Source organism: Microtus oregoni, unplaced genomic scaffold (genome assembly GCF_018167655.1).
Source record: "Microtus oregoni isolate MIOR12 unplaced genomic scaffold, Mior012 000013F_ref0000133, whole genome shotgun sequence".
NCBI classification, from domain to species: domain Eukaryota; kingdom Metazoa; phylum Chordata; class Mammalia; order Rodentia; family Cricetidae; genus Microtus; species Microtus oregoni.
In genome coordinates, this window is record NW_024543072.1 from 2,137,059 (window position 1) to 2,155,834 (window position 18,776).

Below are 18,776 nucleotides of genomic sequence, written 5' to 3' on the forward strand. Positions count from 1 at the left end.
AGCAGGCCAAGTATTTATTGCCAAGCCAAACAACCTGTGTTTGTTCCACTCAGACAGTAGTAGGAGAGAACTGACTCCTGCATGGTGTCCTCTGACCTCTGTGTGTACCGTGACATGTGCACATACACTTGAATTAACACATGTATGTAAAGTAAATAGGATAAAACCTGAATTCCTTACCATGGCAGACAGGAACTGCAGTCTACCCCGTGGCAGGTCTTGGATTTCATTTGCCTTGCTCTCTGAGCTGCGCGCGCGCGCGCGCGCGCGCGCGCGCGCACACACACACACACACACACACACATCCCTGCTCTGCCCACCCCCTCTTCCCCCAGCACATTGCCATCTCGGGCTATCGCACATGATGTTCTCATCACTAAAGTGTTCTTCCCCGAAAGGCAGCACAAGTGGCTTGTCTTTTCATAGCATTCAGGTCCTGGCGTAGTATGCGCATATGTTCTAACCACAATAGGACCTCCTCCTCTCGGCGCTGCTCACACCTGACGCTGGGTGTTTTGTCTGACTGTAATAGAACATAAGCTCTCTGTCTGTGATGAGGTCCTGTCTTTAGGTCACAGTGTCACTTGGCATCTTGGGGTGGTCAGTACCCAAGAAGTATTTGTCTGATGACTAAATGGACAGACAACTGAGTGGTACCTCATTTTTTCCAGAGTGTGTATTTGTGATGACCCATCTTCACTATAAACTTGACTGGAATTAGAATCATCCAGGAGACAGCCCTCTGGCCAGTCTGTGAGGGTGTCTCTTAGAGAGGTCTCACCATGGAATGAAGACCCACACTAAAGTAAGTGGTCTCTGTCCCATGAGCTGGGGGTCCTAAGCTGAACCACGGGAAAAAGAGAAGTCAGCCGAGCACCAGTGTTCCTGTCTCTGCTTTCTGATTTGTCCAGATGTGAGCATTCTCGGGCTATTACTGTTAGTCCTTCCCTGCCTGGACGAGCTGCTCCCTTAAGCTGGATTCATTCACATTGCTTACAAGTCATGTCTCCTTGTCCCCTGCCCCCCCATGTCAGGGTTTCTACAGTTTGGAGGAAAAGACAAAAAGGTTGTTTGTTTGTTTGTTTTTCAAGACAGGCTTTATCTTTACAGCCCTGGCTGTCCTGGAACTCAGTCTGTAGACCAGGCTGGCCTCGAACTCATAGAGATCCTTCTGCTTCCTGAATACTGTTATAAACAGTTCCTGTGTCGCACAAAGGATCACAAAGTGAAAGTAGCTCAGCAGAATTATTTTTGCAAAAAGTACACAGCAAGCCGGGCGGTGGTGGCGCACGCCTTTAATCCCAGCACTCGGGAGGCAGAGGCAGGCGGATCTCTGTGAGTTCGAGACCAGCCTGGTCTACAAGAGCTAGTTCCAGGCCAGGCTCCAAAACCACAGAGAAACCCTGTCTCGAAAAAACAAAACAAAGCAACAACAACAAAAAAAAGTACACAGCAAGATCCAAATTAGGCTAGCAAGCACTTCAGGACAAGAAGTTCACTTTTATAAAAAGTATTTACCTGAGTATTTTGCCTGCTGCATGTTTTATGTCTGTGCACCACATGCATGCAATGCCTGCACAGCCCAGAAGAGGGCGTCAGATCCCCTGTTGTTAAAGCTGCCAGATGGTGCTGGTAATTGAACGTGGGTCATCTGGAAGAGCAACTAGTTCTCAAGTACTGAGCCATCTCGCCAGCCCCTTGGCTTTTATAGTAGGGCAGGTAGAAACTGTGTGTGTCTCTCTTTAGCTGGGGTCCACCTTCACAGTCTTTCAAGATTGGCTAGTTTTAAAAGAATTGGAGCAAAGGAAATTAAGGAAATTGGGGAAGAGGTGGGTCACTTAAGTTCCAAGAATAGTGTGTGTGTGTGTGTGTGTGTGTGTGTGTGTGTGTGTGTAAGCATTTTGCTAGAGGGAGGGATTAAAACATTTGCATAAAGATTCACTAGATGGAGAAGATAAAAAGATGAGCATAACATCTTACAAGGTGAAAGAACAAGATTTGAATTTCTTGTGCTAAACAAAAGTTTAAGTGCACCCTTTAATCAAAGCACTTAAGGGGCAGAAGCATACAATCTCTGTGAGTGCAAGGCTAACTCACTCGGACTATATAGTAACACCCTGTTTCCAAAATCAAAACAAGACTAATTCTTAATGTTTCTCAGTCTGCTGAGATTAAAGACATGTGCCTCTATGCTTAGCCTAGAAAAGACATTTTTATTGGAAAAGAGAGGAACATTTTCAACACAGCTGTGCTCCTGAAGATGGAAATGTGACACCCCTGGAACAGCTCAGGACTTCCATTGACTGTTAGTAAATAAATCCAAATGAGTATAAACATAGAAATACCAAGCTGGGTGGTGGTGGCGCACACCTTTAATCCCAGCACTTGGGACGAAGTGGGTGGGGGATCTCTGTGAGTTCAAGGCCAGCCTGGTCTACAAGGGCTAGTTTCCAGACAGGCTCCAAAGCTACAGAGAAACTCTGTTTGGAAAACAAAAACAAAACAAAAAAAGAAAAAGAAAGAAAGACCCTCAAGTTCAGCTCCCCGAGGGTTGGGCCAAACAAGAAAGCTCTCTGTTGGAGCTCTGCTTGTTTGATCGCCCTGGACATCAGGTTGGACGGCACAGGCACAGACAACAACGTGTGAGAAACCTGCAGAGATGGGGTCACAGGGGACAGAAGACTTCATCCGACTAGGACCAGGGGTGACCACTGTCCTGGCCAGAGAGGATTATGGCAGCACAAGCCTGGCCTGAGAGACACCTGTTGTCCTCCCGCCCCAGTTTCTTCCCGCTGGTTTAGAGGTTAACTGGGAAGCACAAAGGCTATGAGTTTTACCCAGGAATATATGTATCTTGAAGTGGCAAAGCAGTGTAGAAACACAGATAGCATACTTTCCCCTACTGTTTGAAGAAAAAAATATTTTTTTTAAAGTTACAGGGCAATAAAAATAAATAACACTAGTGTAATCTCTAAGCAAAGCATTTCTCAAGATTTTGACTAAGGCATCCCACCTGTGTTAATAAGACTTTTAAATTTTTTTTTTAATTTAATGAGTATAGGTGTTTTGTCTGTATATGCTTGTACACCACGTGTGTGCCTGGTATCCACAGAGGCTTGAAGGGGGTATCAGGGTCTCCTGGAACTGGAACTACAGACAGTTGTGAGATGTCACATGGTCCTGAGACTTAAACCTGGGTCCTCTGGAAGATCCAGGGCCATCTCTCCAGCCCCCAGTCATCACTGTGACGCAGGGGAGAAATAATTTAAGCAAGGGAAAAGTCACTTTAGCTCCTGGCTGTAGTTCATAGTTGGCTGGCTCTGTCAGGCCAGAACATCATGGTTGCGTTGGAGGCTGATCATCTCACGGTGGCCAGGAGGCAGGCAGGAGGAGGAAGGGGTCAGGGTAAGCACCCCTTAAACTGGTATTCCGCAACAAGCACCTGCTTACTCCATAGTTGGCTGTCCATCTGTATGACCAGTTCTAGCATCCTCCTCTCCTTGTTCTCCTTGGTCTCTCTTGCTTTCTCCTTCCTTCTTTTTCTCCTTCTGTTTATTCTCTCTGCTTATCAGCCCAGCCTATCCTTTTTCCTGCCTTGTTATTGGCTGTTCATCTTTTTCCTAGACCAATCAGGTGTTTTAGACAGGCAAAAAACACTGCTTCGCAGAGTTAAACAAATGCAACATAAAAGAATGTAAGACATCTTTGAGTCATTAAACTAATGTTCCCCAGCATGAACAAATGTAGTGCACCTTAAGCTGACATTCCACAACAAGCACCTGCTGTTTTGTTTTGATGTTCTGGCGCTGTGGCTCAGGCTGGTCTGGAACTTATGACCTTCTGGGGCTTGGCTCAGGTTGTAGACTGGAGTTTTCATTTGGTTCCCTGAAAAATTCCTATGCTGAAATCTTAACTCTTAATTGATGGTTTTAGGAAGTGAAGCCCTAGTTGGTCACAAGGCCTGGAGAGTGGAGGTCTGAGCAAATGGAATTAATATCCTTGCAAAGAAACGCCCAAGATTTTCTTTCTTCTTCTATTTTTTTTTTTATTTTTTGTCTTTACATCCCAACTGAAGTTTCCCCTCCCTCCTCTCCTCCTGGTAACTCTACTTGCCCTCTCCCCACTCCACCCCTTCTCCTCCCTTTCTCTTCAGAAACCAGTGGGCCTCCCAGGGGGCTTAGGTCAGTCCCATGCAGGCTCCCAGGTTGCTGTTTCAGTCTCTGTGAGCCCCTATAAGCCCAAGGTAGTTTTCTTTTTTAATTAAAATTTTTCATTTATTTTACATCCCGATCATAGCTTCCCCTTCCCTCCTCTTCCCATCCCCTCCTCCCACTTACCTGCTGGCCCCCATCCAACCCACCCCTCCTAAACCTCTGCTGGTTGGGCTAGGGCTGTTTCAGACAAGCAAGAGAATGAATGGGAAGTCATTAGACCCTAACCTAATAAGGGAACTGTTAAACGCAAAAAGGGATCAGGCTCTTCCAGACAGGCAAATCGAAGCATGGGAGGGGTGTGACACAGATTCTCTGGTGCTGACTTTGAAGAAGGCCACCACATGACAAGCAGGGCACACAGCCCCTAGGGTTGTGCCCGGCCTTGTCTGTCAGCAAGGAAGTCGGATCCTCAGGCTGAATTTAGCCAACCCTGAATGAGGAAGTGATTCTTCCTCAGAGCCTGCAGAAGAAACACAACCTGACTGAAACCCAATTTAACCTGTGAGACCTGGAGTAGAGACTACACAGTGGGTCTGACTCTGGATGGCCATCTTGTTCCAGCCTTATCATTGGAAACAAAGAACTTCAAACCATCTCTCCCAGAATTGCCAGCAAGATGCCAACAACGAATAGCTGTGATCTCTTTAGAAATAAATCTAGGCCACACACCTGCACCGTCTCCATTAGACAGGAGTGCAACCTTCCTGGAGTAACCCCTTCCCTTTGCTTCTGGAAAAAAACCAGCGGCAGCAACTTTTGTAGTAAGGTGGCTTTGATCAGGGGCTCCCGGAAACTTCTCTCTCAAGCAAGCTGTCCTCCAAAGTCCATGTGATGGGCCATAGCTCCCTTCCACAAAGTGTCCATTTTGCTCAGGACATCTGACCAGGTACTTCCTGACCTCACAGTGGCCTTGACACCGGCAACTACACAGAGAAACGCCAGTACTGTTAGCCCTTTCGTGATGCCCAGTTCACTAGGCAAGCTCTGGTTGCTCGTTTGATGCTGGGCAGGAAAACCACGTGGTTCCTACAATGACCAGGTGTACCCATGAACAGGCAGTGTGATCTCTTTTGAAAAAAAACAAAAAACAAAAAAAAAAAACGGCCCCAGTCCATGAGATTCCCCAGCTCCACGGGTTCTCAGTGCTTCCTGGATATCCAGGTAGGCCCGAAGAGAACATGCCTGTGTTTGTGACAGTGGACCCCAGCCTTTGGACGTCCCTTCGGTGGTTGGCTGGCTAGCCTCTGCACTCGCTATACAGGTGAGATCATTGTAGAGTTCCCTTTTCTGGGAACCCGAGTGGATGCAATTCCCCAGGTTGACCCCATAAACAATCCTACCCAGGCTTCCAATGGTAGCTTCGGAGAATGGAAATCACCTGAACTTCCTCCGTGCCTTGATTGGCTTCACTGGCGGCAGGAGGAAGCTTGCTTAATTAAAGCAGCCGGCCCAAGCGCGGACTGGTGAGCCACTGGGCGGCACCTGTCCTAGTGGTCATGGCAGGGGCTCCAGGGCACTGGGCTTTTTGTGACAGAGCATCGGGTGACGGGCAGACTATCCGGCGGCCAGGGCGAAGCGGGCGCCCTGTGCTGCGGGCCGCGGCAGACAGGGGGCGATCGCGCCCACTTCCTCCGCCGCTCGGCGCCCGCGGGGCGGCGTACCCGGGTGGCAGCACTGCGCCCAGACCTTCCCGGCTGCGGCGAGGCGGCCCTCGGCGCGCTCAGATTCCACCGCGCGCTCTGCGACCCGGTTGCGGAGCGTTCGGCTGCCCGCATGGACGCGGCGCTGAAGCGGAGCCGCTCTGAGGAGCCGGCAGAGCTCCCGCCACCCGCCCGGGAGGTGGAGGAAAAAGAGGAGGAGGAGGAAGAGAGGATGGAGCAGGGCCTGGAGGAGGAGGAAGAGGTGGACCCCCGGATCCAGGTAAGACGAGGGAGAGGAGCCCCCGGCCCCACCCGGCCAAGGCTGCCACGGAAGTCGGCGTCTACGCGGACCCACGCCTTGCAGCCCCGGGTGTCTTCAGTCGCTGGGTGGAGGCCATTTAGGTTCAGGACCTGCACCGAGGCTTGGGACACCCCATTTCACTATCTCCCCGCGGGAGGCTGCCGTGCCCGCGTGGACGTGGCCTGATTATTTGGGGGATCCCTGTAGACCTTTGGCCCAACCCGAGGGTCCTTGCAACGCAACCAGCGGTTCAGGTGGATTGCAACAAAGGGAAAAGGGGGGCGGGGGCCCCGAGCAGAGTCGGGGTACCTTGGTGCGGCTCTCGATACCCTGAACGCTGCACAGCCTCCGGGTTTCGGAGCAGCTTTACCCCGGTTGCGTGGACGCGGACACCATGGTGTGCGAGCGGGGCCGGGTGGTTGTCGCCTGCCCCTGCGGCGTGAGCTGCACCGGTGCCCGGCGCCGCGTAGCCCTCACCTGGCAGAGATGCCTGGTCGCACCCGCCCTCCTTTTTTGGTTCATTGTCAACACACACACAGAGGGCTTCGTTGTCTTGGCCTGAAACTGTCTAAAACCCTGCTTTTCCTTGAGGTCGGGTGTGAACACTAACTAGGAACAGCTGATGTGCAAAGCAGACGCATGGAGGCAGAGAAGGGAATGGCCTGGCTTTTCGTGCCTCCATTTCCAGGAGAAATGATTAAAAAGCAATTTTTTTTTTTTTTTTTTTTTTTTTTTTTTTGGTTTTTCGAGACAGGGTTTCTCTGTGGTTTTGGAGCCTGTCCTGGAACTAGCTCTTGTAGACCAGGCTGGTCTCGAACTCACAAAGATCCGCCTGCCTCTGCCTCCCAAGTGCTGGGATTAAAGGCGTGCGCCACCACCGCCCGGCTTTAAAAAGCAATTTCTAAGCGAGATCCAGAAGTGACAGCTTAACCCCTTCACCCTCCTAAGCAGGAAGCACAGCAAATTCCTTTCCATAAATCTTCTTTTTTTTTATTGCTGTTAAGCATGTTCTGCAATTTCTGGGTCGGTAATTGGTTTTAAGTGCACAGGAAGAAAAAGCTTGTTTTTAATTCAGTGGTTACGTTTTAAATTCATCGTTTTTTCAAATTAATACACTAAAGATCAGTGAGATCTTAGCTACTCTTAATTCAGACCATAGGTTTGGTCTACAGAATTTTGTGGTTTTAGCGTGTGTTAGCAAGACCCTTTGTTCAGAGTAGTGATGAGTTAACTTCATGTTGGCAACTTCTTACGAAATGTCAGGTTGTAAATGTTTAAAAAGAGCAGGGTTAATGCTAGTTAACCAACAACATCCCCCGTCAGGAAGACTGAGTAATGGCGACTAGGGAAGAAAATCCATCTATAGGGAAAGACAGACCACTTGATGGGCCAATGCGAGAAGTCCGTCTTTTACTTGCCTGGCTCACTGGGTTTGTGATTTGGCTTAGTCTTCTGCAAAGTTCTTCTCTAAAGCAAAGGGTGCTGTTTTGACTGGGTGACTTACTGTTTGTAACAGCTAGTTCGCCTCGGGGGAAATGACCTTTCAGGGAAAAATAAATCCTTAGGACCTTAAGATGTTGTCAAAAAAGGACAATGTCTAAAGGTTTTAGAAATGCCAAGCTCGGCAGTGGTGGCGCACGCCTTTAATCCCAGCACTCGGGAGCAGAGGCAGGCAGATCTCTGTGAGTTCGAGGCCAGCCTGGTCTACAAGAGCTAGTTCCAGAACAGGCTCCAAAGCTACAGAGAAACCCTGTCTTCAAAAAAAAAAAGAAGAAATGCTTTGTTTTTTAAGCCAAACCACCACTGTTTTAAGAATGAACTCTCATCATTGAGAGTGATTTTCCAGGTGTAGACTAAGTTACTCTAGTAACGAAAGGCATATCCTTCAAATCTGTCTTTCTCTCTCTCTTCATCAGGGAGAACTGGAGAGGTTAAATCAATCCACGGATGACATCAACAGACAGGAGACTGAACTTGAGGTATGGAGAGCTGGGCCACTGTTCTTGGGTGAAATAGTGTCAGCACCCTTGACCCTGGGCTGGTTTACTTTGTTTTAATAGCTGGAGGTTGACTGCAGGAGGCCCTTACTCTGGTGCCTGACAGCCAACTACACCAGAGCCCAGGCTGTGGGCAGAGGCATGTGGATCCAATTTCATGTGTTGTTTTCATTATGGAGACTCCAGTGGGGCCAAAATCAAGGGCTGAGCAGAGTATTAAACAGTGCTTATGTCCCAGATATCCTGGTTTCTGTGGAAAAGCTGAGAGAATTGTGGTTTAGCTGAACTCTTTAATGGAGAAGAATGAATGAACTCACATCTCTTCAGTATTTTATTTAGGGGGCCCCCTCCCATTCATGCTTGGAGCTGTTTAAGGTTTCTTTCCTCAGACTTGCCAGTTATTTTACCTTTCCATACTGATAATTCACTCCTCTTTCCACATTCTTGCTCATTCCTTTGTTTTCTGCGTGTATAGAATGTAATTATCTTAAGGGTAACAAAAAGCTGTTTGGACTGGGAAGGGCTTTCTTGCTGGGAAAAATCTTGGGAGATAACATCTTGATTTGAATTTGAAGATTTTCCAGCTTCCTGTAAACAAGTTAGGGTTCTCCGAAGCTACCCATTTCTAGTAGTGGTTGGGGATGCTAGCCAAGGTGAGTGACCGTTGGCTGAGGGACTGCCAAGTGTTGTGAGAACGCCAGGCCCCTCAGAGTGAGGGTGTGGGGGATAAGAAAATACTTTGCTGGAATTTATTGGCAGCCCGCTTTCTGATAACAGCAGATACGTGTTGGCGGTGAGTCACACGCGGCTGTGGGGCGGCTCATCCATCACTAATAATCATGATGATCTATATAAGGAATTGGCAAACTTTGGGAAGGTCAGCAATTGAAAACTCTCAATCTCAGGTTTCTAAAAACATTAAACAAACAAGCAAAAATATCTTTACCATTTCTAGGGAACAGTAACACAAACCAAAGGCTTTCCCTAAGCTTTCATTTGGTCCTGTTATAGCAGCCCAGAGCTCTGTATAGTTGACTATGGAAGTCATGAGTGCTCATGCTTTTCGTTTTGTTTTCTTAAAAAAAAAAAAAAAAACTCATGTAGTCTTGGTTGACTTTAAACATTCAGTATATAGTGGAGAATGCCTTTGAACTCTGGGCCACTCACCCTTCATCTAGGTACTGGGGTTACAGGCCTGTACCACTATAACCAGCTCCTCTGAATCTTTAATGTCTGCATCCCAGTGTACATAGACAAGTTGGAAAAGTATTTTTTGTTTCGAGCCAAAAGTTTTGGCTTGTTTATGTTAGCAGCATTGGAATGAAGTCCAGGGCCTTATACACGCTAGACAAGCATTTTACTGATGGACTCGTGAAACCAGCGATGAACAGAAATCAGGAACAGCTGGCTAGGCATAGCACGTGTGTCGTGTCTGCAGTCCCCACACCTGGGAGGCAGAGGCCAGGGGAATTAGGAGTTGAAGGTCACATAGCCACAACCAAGTTTGAGGCACATGAGACACTGTCTCATGGAGGGAAGGGGGAGAGAAAAGGAAGGAAGGGAAGGAGGGAGGGAGGGAGGGAGAGAGGGAGGTAATCAGGGACCATTGAGGCAGAGGCAGAAAACTGGAGATGGCAAGGGGGTGGTCTGGCTTTCTGTTTCGGTTTCCAAGAGAGATAATAGCCTCGTTTGTCCCTTTTGTTTGCTTAACCCACTGTTAGTCACCATTCTGGGTAATGAACAAGATAATCCCATAGCCCCATAGCTCATTCTCCATGGCACCTGCCTTATGGGGGTTAGCTTGGTTCATTTGTTAAATTCTTTTTAGTCCTTATTTCCGAATTCCACAGATTTTGTGTGTCACAGGAAGCCACTGGACAGGTGTTTCCTGCCAGGCTCTGGGGCACATTCGGAGCCCTGGTGTATTAGGAACAGAGCTTATAGAATGAATCTCTTTCTATATAGAAGGATGTTTATTAGAATGGCTTAAAGACTGTGGTCCAGCTGGGCCAACAATGGCTGTCTACCAGTGGAAGGTTCAAGAATCCAGTCCGTGAGGCTGATGTCTCGGCTGGGCTTCAGCATAAACCAGAATCTTGAAGACTTCGGCTTTAATACCAGTGAAGGGATGGACTTGCAGCAAGAGTGTGGGTAAAGAGCTTGCTTTCTTCCTCCATGTCCCGTATATAGACTTCTGCCAGCAGAAGGTGTGGCCCGGGTAAAAGTGGATCTTCCCACCTCAAACCACCGGGATTGAAAGTGTGGTATTCCCACTTCATATGATGTAATTTAGAAAAAAAAAAATCCTCCACAGGTGTGCCCAGCTGCTTGGGCTTTGGCTAATACCAGATGTAGTCAGTTGACAACCAGGAATTCACACCTGAGTGGTACGAGCTGAGCGGTTTGATGAAGGTCGTCTGGCTGGGGTGTGTTGCTGGGTGGCCTTCCCCTGGTGTAGTCACAACCAAGACCAACTCAGAGAAGTATTATACACGCCACAGAAGCAATTTTAAAACTCCCTAGATAATATGTTAAAAATTACAGAAGACAGCCTGGCAGTGGTGGCGCACGCCTTTACTCCCAGCACTTGGGAGGCAGAGGCAGGGGGACCTCTGAGTTCGAAGCCAGAGAGCTCCTGGACAGCTAGGGCTACACGGGAAAACCCTGTCTAAAACAACAACAAAAATTACAAAAGACATAGGGGGAAATTAATTGTAATGTGTTTTCTTTAATCCAGAATATTCACAGTAGTATAAATTCAACAGGGAATCGCTAATAAATAACAATGATTAATCTGAGGGTTGGCAGTGTGGCTCGGGAGAGGAATACTGCCTGGCATGCTCAAGGGCCTGGGTTCACTCTCTGGCAGGTAGGGGTGTACATGGCCCTTGGGTGGAAGCTGGGATCCTGGACAAGCTAGGAAAGCACCCTTCCACCATACTGTCCCCAGCAGCTACAGATGTTTGTGCTAGGTCTTCAAAATCGGTGCAGTTTTCACTGTGAGGGCATTCCCTTTATAACCTACTGTTGTTTTTTTATTGTTGTTGTTGTTTTGTTTTTTAGGTTTTTCAAGACAGGGTTTCTCTGTAGCTTTGGAGCCTGTCCTGGAACTAGCTCTTGTAGACCAGGCTGGCCTCGAACTCAGAGATCCGCCTGCCTCTGCCTCCTGAGTACTGGGATTAAAAGCATGCGCCACCACCGCCCATTTTAACCTACTGTGTTTGAGAACTCAGTAGCTCTGTGTGACCCTGGATTGCACAGGGCTAGCAGTGTTTCTTGTCAAATTCATGATCATATTGCTCCGGTCTGGAGTTGAGAACCATGTGTTTGTGTGAAGCCCTGACCTCCAGCATTGGGTCAGGAACTGTGCCTGGGTAAACAAGACAAAGCCTTGCCCTCAATGAGCCGAGGAATGAGGAGCTGAGTAACTGTTTGATATATAACTGGGGAGTGCTATGCTGCAGACCCCTGGGCAGAAGCATGGAGTAAGAAGGCATCCATGGATAAGCTCAGCACAAAGAGAAAGCAATGGTGTGGGGCTAGGGCTGAGGGTGTAGGTCGAAAATGTAAGTAGCCAGGCTCGCTTCTGTAATCCTAGCACTTGGGAGGTAGAGGCCAGAGGGTCAGGAATTCAACGGTACCCTCAGTTACATGGTGAGTTTGAGACCAGCCGGGGCTACGTGAAACTCGTATACAAAATCAAAATGTACTGGAGAAATTGAAGCAGGAGAATTACTGTGAATTTGGGAGCAGTGGGCTATGATATGAGACCCTGGCTTAAATAGAAATAAATAAATGAATGAATTTTTCAAAGGTCAGGCATTTGACTGCTGATGGACATATGGCTGGAGGCCCGAAAGAACCTGCCTCTATTTTCCCATGAACAGGTTTAGTGTTCATCAAGTTAGTGATCACAGCTGTGGCTAAGAGCGGGTTCCACATTAAGATGCTTCTCCAGCATGGTAGCTCATGCCTATAACTGGGAGGCTAACTGGGTTTTAACTTTGTCCCCAGCCTGTTAATCCCGGTACTTAGCAGGTGGAGGCCCATCAGTGCTCAAGGTCAGCCCAGGTCCTGTCTCCAAAAAAACACAGACACGTATTCTGTCAGGCAGGGAGCTACAGACCCAGCTCCCACTTAAAAGGTGGAGGCGGAAGATAGCAAGGTCTGCCTAGATTATGGGGAGAGTTCAGGGCTGAGACCCTGACTCAAAGCTTGTGAAAAGGGCTGGGAATATGGCTCAGTGGTGGATCACTTTTCTAGTATGTGGTAAAACGCTGCCTCCAATCTCTAGAACCTCCCTCCCCAATAAAAAAATCAAACCAAACCTACTTATTTAATGTATATTATCAATTCACTAACATTGAACTAACGCATGCTCACTTATTTCCCATTTAGTCCATGTTACATTAGAGTTCAACACACACATTAGTTATCACAGCATCATGACACTTGTTTCACATTGTGTGTGTGCGCGCGTGTGCGCGCGTGTGTGCGTGTGTGCCCTTGTGCACAGAGCTTCCCTTTAATCACCATCCCTCACCTTGGCAAACAGCTTCCCTGCCTCAAGTCAAAATTCCTATCCATGCGCTTTAATCTTTGGGTACCATTATTTCTGGCTGCCAGGAGAGTTCCCTCGGCAGTGTTTTTAATTCTCGCGTGCAGGGTGTTCTCCACTGAGGCTCTGAGTGAATAGAACTGATATCCTAATACATTGCTCAGCTTTCCATTACTCTGACAAAATGCCCAACGTAACCAACTTGCAAAAAGGAAAAGACCCACAGTTTTGGACGTTTCAGTCATTGGTTGACCTTACTGCTGCGTCTGGAACTGTTGTGTACAATATTATGATGGGAATGTGTGGTAGGGATTCGTTAGGCATTATCTTAAAAATGTAAAAAAAACAATACCACAGCTGACCATAACTTCTGGTGGATTACAGGAGTATGCCACCACATCTACCTGGATAGTCTTTAAAAAGACTTTTCTTTAAACAGTCTCACTATATAGCTCTGGCTGTCCTGGAATTCACTCTGTAGCCCATGCTGGCCTCAAACACAGAGATCCACCTGCTTTCTACCTCAATTGTGCTTGGATTAAAGGTGTGTGCCACCATGCCTGATCCTTTAAGAAGTATTGTTTTATTATTTTTATGTGAGTGATGTGTGTGTGTTCAAGTGCCATGGATTGCATGTGAAGGTTAGAGGACAACGTTGTGGGGTCAGGTTTTGTCCTTCTACCATGTGAGTAGATCTGAGGTTGGGAGCTCAGGCCATCTGGCTTGGCAGCAAGCACCTTTAACTACTGAGACGTCTTGTTGTCTGTTCTCTCTCTTTTCAAATATATCTTAAAACAGATTAGATACAAAATGTCCAAATCTAGTTAGGGCCAAGATTTAGAATAATTACAACAATACCTGTATGTGTATGTATTCGTACATAGCGTAAAATGCCTTTAAAACTCAACTGCTTTCAGCATTTCTCCTCCCTGTTCTGAGAGGAGGGTATCTTAGGACTGTGAAAGGGACTGAGAGCAGGAGGGGAAGGTCATGGGCACCTGCTAGTCTGTCGTTCAGCTCCTGGGCTGCTGTCAGCAGCTGACTACTCCCAACCCCCTTCCCCTGGGCGGTCAGAGCCTTGCCTGGTGAATGTTTATCTGCTTCCCTTGCTCTCAGAGGAGGAAGAGCAGTCTCACAAGGTGGCTTGGAATTAAATCACTGGAGTCCTCCGCGTGTATGAGGCCTGCCCCAGAATCTATCCTTTCCTCCTCCGGGAACTAGCAAACATGTCACTTAAGAAAACAAAAACCAGCCAGGCGGTGGTAGCACTGCCTTTAATCCCAGCACTTGGGAAGCAGAGGCAGGTGGATCTCTGTGAGTTCGAGACCAGCCTGGTCTACAAGAGCTATTTCAAGGACGGGCATCAAAGCTACAGAGAAACCCTGTCTCGAAAAAAAAAAAAAAAAAGAGAGAGAGAGAGAGAGAGAAATCAGCCATGTTTTGAGCTTGGGAACTCTGGAATAGGCAGGAATGAAGGGCACCCATTGGAGAACCTGGCTTCTGTCCCTAGTGGGTTATCAGGCCAAGTCAGAAGAGGAAAACCCCTTTATTAATGGGCAGTGCCAGCACAGCCTACCAGTTTCTCCTGTGTGTATGTAGACATGGTGGGCACTGGGCCAGGAAGGTCCCATGAAGCAACATGGTGCTTTGAAGAAAGTGCTAGAGCATTTGAAGTGATAACTGACTTTAAGTAGCCAATAACTATGTCTTGAAGCAGGCACCAAATTCTAGGCCTGGTGGCAGGGCAGTTGGGCTGTGGGAAGCCTGACTGTGTTTTCCACACAAGGTCTGGTTGAAATGAATATCAGCTCGTCCCTGAGGTTTTTTGAGACACCTGAGACACCAGGGGCAGCTGCGATGGACAGAAGATGAGGCCTGTGCCTGCTGCCACGGTTGCTACCCCTTGGATAGTGGCGTGAGAGAGGTTCCAAAAGAGGACACAGGAGGCCCTGACAGAGTGGAGACTGTCACAGTCCAGGCCTAAAGGATTCCGGTCATCTTGAAGTCACCCTCCAGAGCAGCCTAAAGCTGGAGCTGAAAGAGAGCCGACGTGACCCATTCATTGCCTGTGCGAGGACTGGGAAAGGAGGTCGCTGCGTTTGTCTTATCGTTAGCTCCAACAACATAATCCTGTTTTCTCATGGAGCAGGAGGCCAGACGCCCAGGACTGGGCTCCCTTCCCAGCTTGCACAGGGCTGTCTTCTCACCAGGAAGAAGGCGGCTATCTCGTCCTCTTATGAGCATGCTAATCTGTGTGCTGGGCCCTATCCGCACAGCCTCACTTAATGTTGCTGTTTTGAAGGCCCCATTTCTAAACACAGCGGAACAAGACCTAGTGCCTTTAGTCTGACTGTAGTCCAGTGTTTTTTTTTTTTTTTTAAGTTTACTGACTTGAAAAATAATTTATTTCTTTGCACATTTAATTTCTTCCAGATTTAACAATTTAAAAACAATAGGTAAGGCTAAAATAAACGTTTTAGTCCAGTGTTTTTTTGTTTTTCTCAGTGGAGCACATGATGAGGCCCCTCAGTCTGTGAGGTAGACTTTGAGAACAGGGTTAAGAACTCACCAGAGAAACAGGAGAGTTTGTAGTTGAAGTTAGGAGTTTAGAATCTGTCTGCCCCTGTTACTGGGCCATGTTAGCAGCTGGCCCAGACAACAGGTCTCTGTAAAACCTCTACAGGGCCTGCTGCTTTCCATCTGATGGGGGGGGGGAGTGAGAGAGAGAGAGAGAGAGAGAGAGAGAGAGAGAGAGAGAGAGACTGCTGAACTACGTCTCCCAGCCTACTCTGTAGCCAAGCCAGGCCTTAAGCTTACAATCCTCCTGCCTCAGCCTCCAGAGTAACTGTGATTAGTCTGCATCACCATGTCCAGAGAAAATCGGCGCTCAGGCCTTGTGCTTCAGCCATGCCCCCGCCTCAACTTAACTGTCTTTGGTATCAGGTGAGAAAACAATCATTTGATTTGTGTGGAGTGATTGGCTTTGAATCCCATCTTCCCTGCTTACTAGCTGTGGGACCCTGAGAAGGTCATTTGTGTGAGCCTGTTTCTTCCTTTGTAAGATAGCTGCATTTGAGACTCTGCTGTGAAGATGAGACGGAGCTGTGGAGAAGGGAGCAGATGGAAAGGAAAGACCATGACTTTAGCATCACATAATTTGGGTGAAAATAGGAGGTCTGATGGCCTTGAAGCGCCTTGGGTCTCATCTGTGACTGTGGGGAGGTCCTCAGGTGGCTCAGGGAGCGAGAAGAGATGCTGGGTGTGTATCTACTTTTGAGGGTCATTCAGGGTGGAGTACTTATGAGGTGTTTGGATGGCAGGAGGGCTGAGGCCTGCTTGCTGAACAAAAGTCTCTCGTGAGTTGTCCATCTAGGCTAGGCTGGCCCCAGGTCTGGTGATGGCTCAGTTGTCCTCCCCTAGGTGTTTCCATGATCGTTTTTGGTCAGAGAAGACGGTGCTGGTCAAGGAGCCAGAGAGAGGGCTTGTACTGGCCAGGATTAGGCAAGATGACTTTGCAGTCATGAGGTCAGCAAGACTTTGTGCTGAGGCCATCTGCTGAGTCACAGAAACAGCTTGGAGGGTATGGTGACTCGAGCCTGTAATCCTAGTGCTCAGGAGAAGAAGGCAGGACCATCAGGGTCCTTTACCACACATCCAGTCCTAGGCCTTCCTGGACTATCCAAGGGCCTATTTCAAAAAGAAGTAACGTAGCTAGCCAAAATGTGCTGACGTGCTGAGTGAGCCCCGGTCTACCTTCTCATGGGATTTGCTTTTAGGTAAGTGGCCCCATTATGACTGTGACCATAGATCATCACTTAATGCACCAGGCCTCAGTTTCCCCATTCTAGTGATGGTAATGGTGCTGCTGACTGGGCGAGGAGAGGGGTGCAGCATGTTGGGGAATCTAGGATGTGTCTTTAATAATGACTATGAGCACCTGTGGTGTGCCAGCATCTGGGTTGAGCATTGAGTCCTCAAAACAGTTTTATGATATATTCTTTGCCTTAGTTTTGCAGGTAACAAAACTATACAGAGCCAGTGCAAGCATCACGCCTGTAATTTCAGCCCTTGGGTAGCTGAGAGAAGGGTTATGAGTTCAAGGCCAACCTAGGCTATACAGAAAGACTCTTTTTTTTTAATTGATTTTATTTGAGCTATAGATTTTTCTCTGCTCCCCTCCCTTTCTCTCCCCTCCCCTTCAACCCTCTTCCATGGTCCTCATGCTCCCAATTTACTCAGGAAATCTTGTATTTTTCTACCTCCCATGTAGATTAGATCCATGTATGTCTCTCTTAGGGTCCTCATTGTTGTCTAGGTTCTCTGGGATTGTGATTTGTAGGCTGGTTTTCTTTGCATTATGTTTAAAAAAAAACACTTATGAGTGAGTACATATGGTAATTGTCTTTCTGGGTCTGGGTTACCTCACTCAGAGTAATGTTTTCTAGCTCCATCCATTTGCCTGCAAATTTCACGATGTCATTATTTTTCCCTGCTGTGTAATACTCCACTATGTAAAGAAAGACCCTATTTCAAAGAACTCCAAACAACACCACCACCAAATCAACCAGTCAACCATAGAATCCAAGTGTCTTTCTCTGTGACATGCAGCTCTGGGTACCACGCTGTTCTTAGGATCTTGAGGAGAGCCGTGACCGTCCTTGATAAAACATAAGCTGTATTCTCCTTTACTATCCCACAATCTGTCCACCTATGAAGGTATTAGCTCGTGAAAGGACAATAGTCTGCCATCTTTTACTACATTAGAATTTTAAAATTCGAGACAGGGTCTCCCCATGTAGCCCTGAGTGACCTGGAACTCATGACCCTGCTTCCTGTGTGTGCACCACTACACAGGCCTATGGTAACATTTTCACACTGGCCTTCTGTGGTGTGGGAAGGGGGAGAGGAGACAGGTCTCATATAACCCAAGCTGTCCTCAAACTCCTGATCCTCCTGCCTCCATCACAGAAGCTTTGGGATCACAGCTGGGCACTATTATATCCAGCTGTAAGGAGGCCTTTAGCATTAGAATGGGATGACGTGGTCTTGGGCAAATGGCTGTATTTTGGAAACCTTAGGTAAGAAAAGTGTGTGTTGGGGCTGTAGAGAAGGCTCAGCAGTTAAGAGTACTTGTTACTCTTCTAAAGGACCAGAGTTTGGTTCCCAGCACCCACCTCGATCATTTGCAACCACCTGTAACTCCAGCTTCAGGCAGTCAGCACCCTCTTCTGGCCTCTGAGAGTAGTTCCCCCAACAGTATACATTCACAAGACTCATATATACACATAAAAAAACCCAAAACTATAAGGTATATATAATAAAAGCATGCATATGAGAGGAAAAATGGTCTACTTCAGTATCCCTACTGTGTGGGCTGAGCAACGTGCTGTGATCACCAGTTAGGGCTAAGATAACAGAAGTTGACAGTGAGTCTTCTGAGCTAAGCATGGTAGCTCATGCCCGCAATCCCAGCACTGAGCCTCAGGCCGGCGGATCCGGAGCTCACGGCAAGGCAACCTCGGCTGCGTTAGATCCTGTCACAAAGACGATGTTGGCAAATCTTTTTTTAGTTTTTAGTAGTTTGACACTGCTGTGGCATTTTACTTTCTGTGTTTGTTTTTATTATGTTCTATAGAAATATCAGTTCACAATGGATTTTAACAATCTGTCACCTTGTAGTTGGAGAAGCATGGCTCCAAAAACTAAGAGTCTACACTTAGATGTTTCTGCCGGTTGCTGCTGCTTCTGGGAAGGCTGGTGCCTTTATTTTCCATTTCTTGGCACTTTTCTGAATTATTTTCAATGAGTAGATTTTATCATCTTAGGCAGGAGGCTAGGGGAGCAGTGAAACTATTATTAAAGGATGCTTTCTGTGCCAAAGAAATTGAGATGGGGTTTCTCTGTGCAGCCCTGACTGTCCTGGAACTAGCTCTGAAGACCAGGCTGGTCTCAAACTCACAGAGATACACCTACCTCTACTCCCAAATGCTAGGATTAAAGGTGTGCACCACCACCACCCGGCAAGAAATTTGATTTCTATGGAAGGAATTTTAGGAACCATAAACG

General features: G+C 47.5%; 1 protein-coding gene across 1 annotated transcript in view; it reads left to right on the plus strand.

The window, feature by feature from the left end:
* The first annotated feature begins 5,840 nt into the window (after positions 1–5,840).
* Positions 5,841–18,776, plus strand: part of Sh3bp5 (SH3 domain binding protein 5) — a 70,686-nt gene continuing 57,750 nt past the window's right edge. Inside the window, exons 1-2 of the mRNA XM_041662233.1 lie at positions 5,841–6,134; positions 8,072–8,134. Coding sequence (XP_041518167.1) covers positions 5,988–6,134; positions 8,072–8,134 — 210 coding nt within the window. The 5' untranslated portion in view covers positions 5,841–5,987. The remainder of the gene's footprint in view (positions 6,135–8,071; positions 8,135–18,776) is intronic.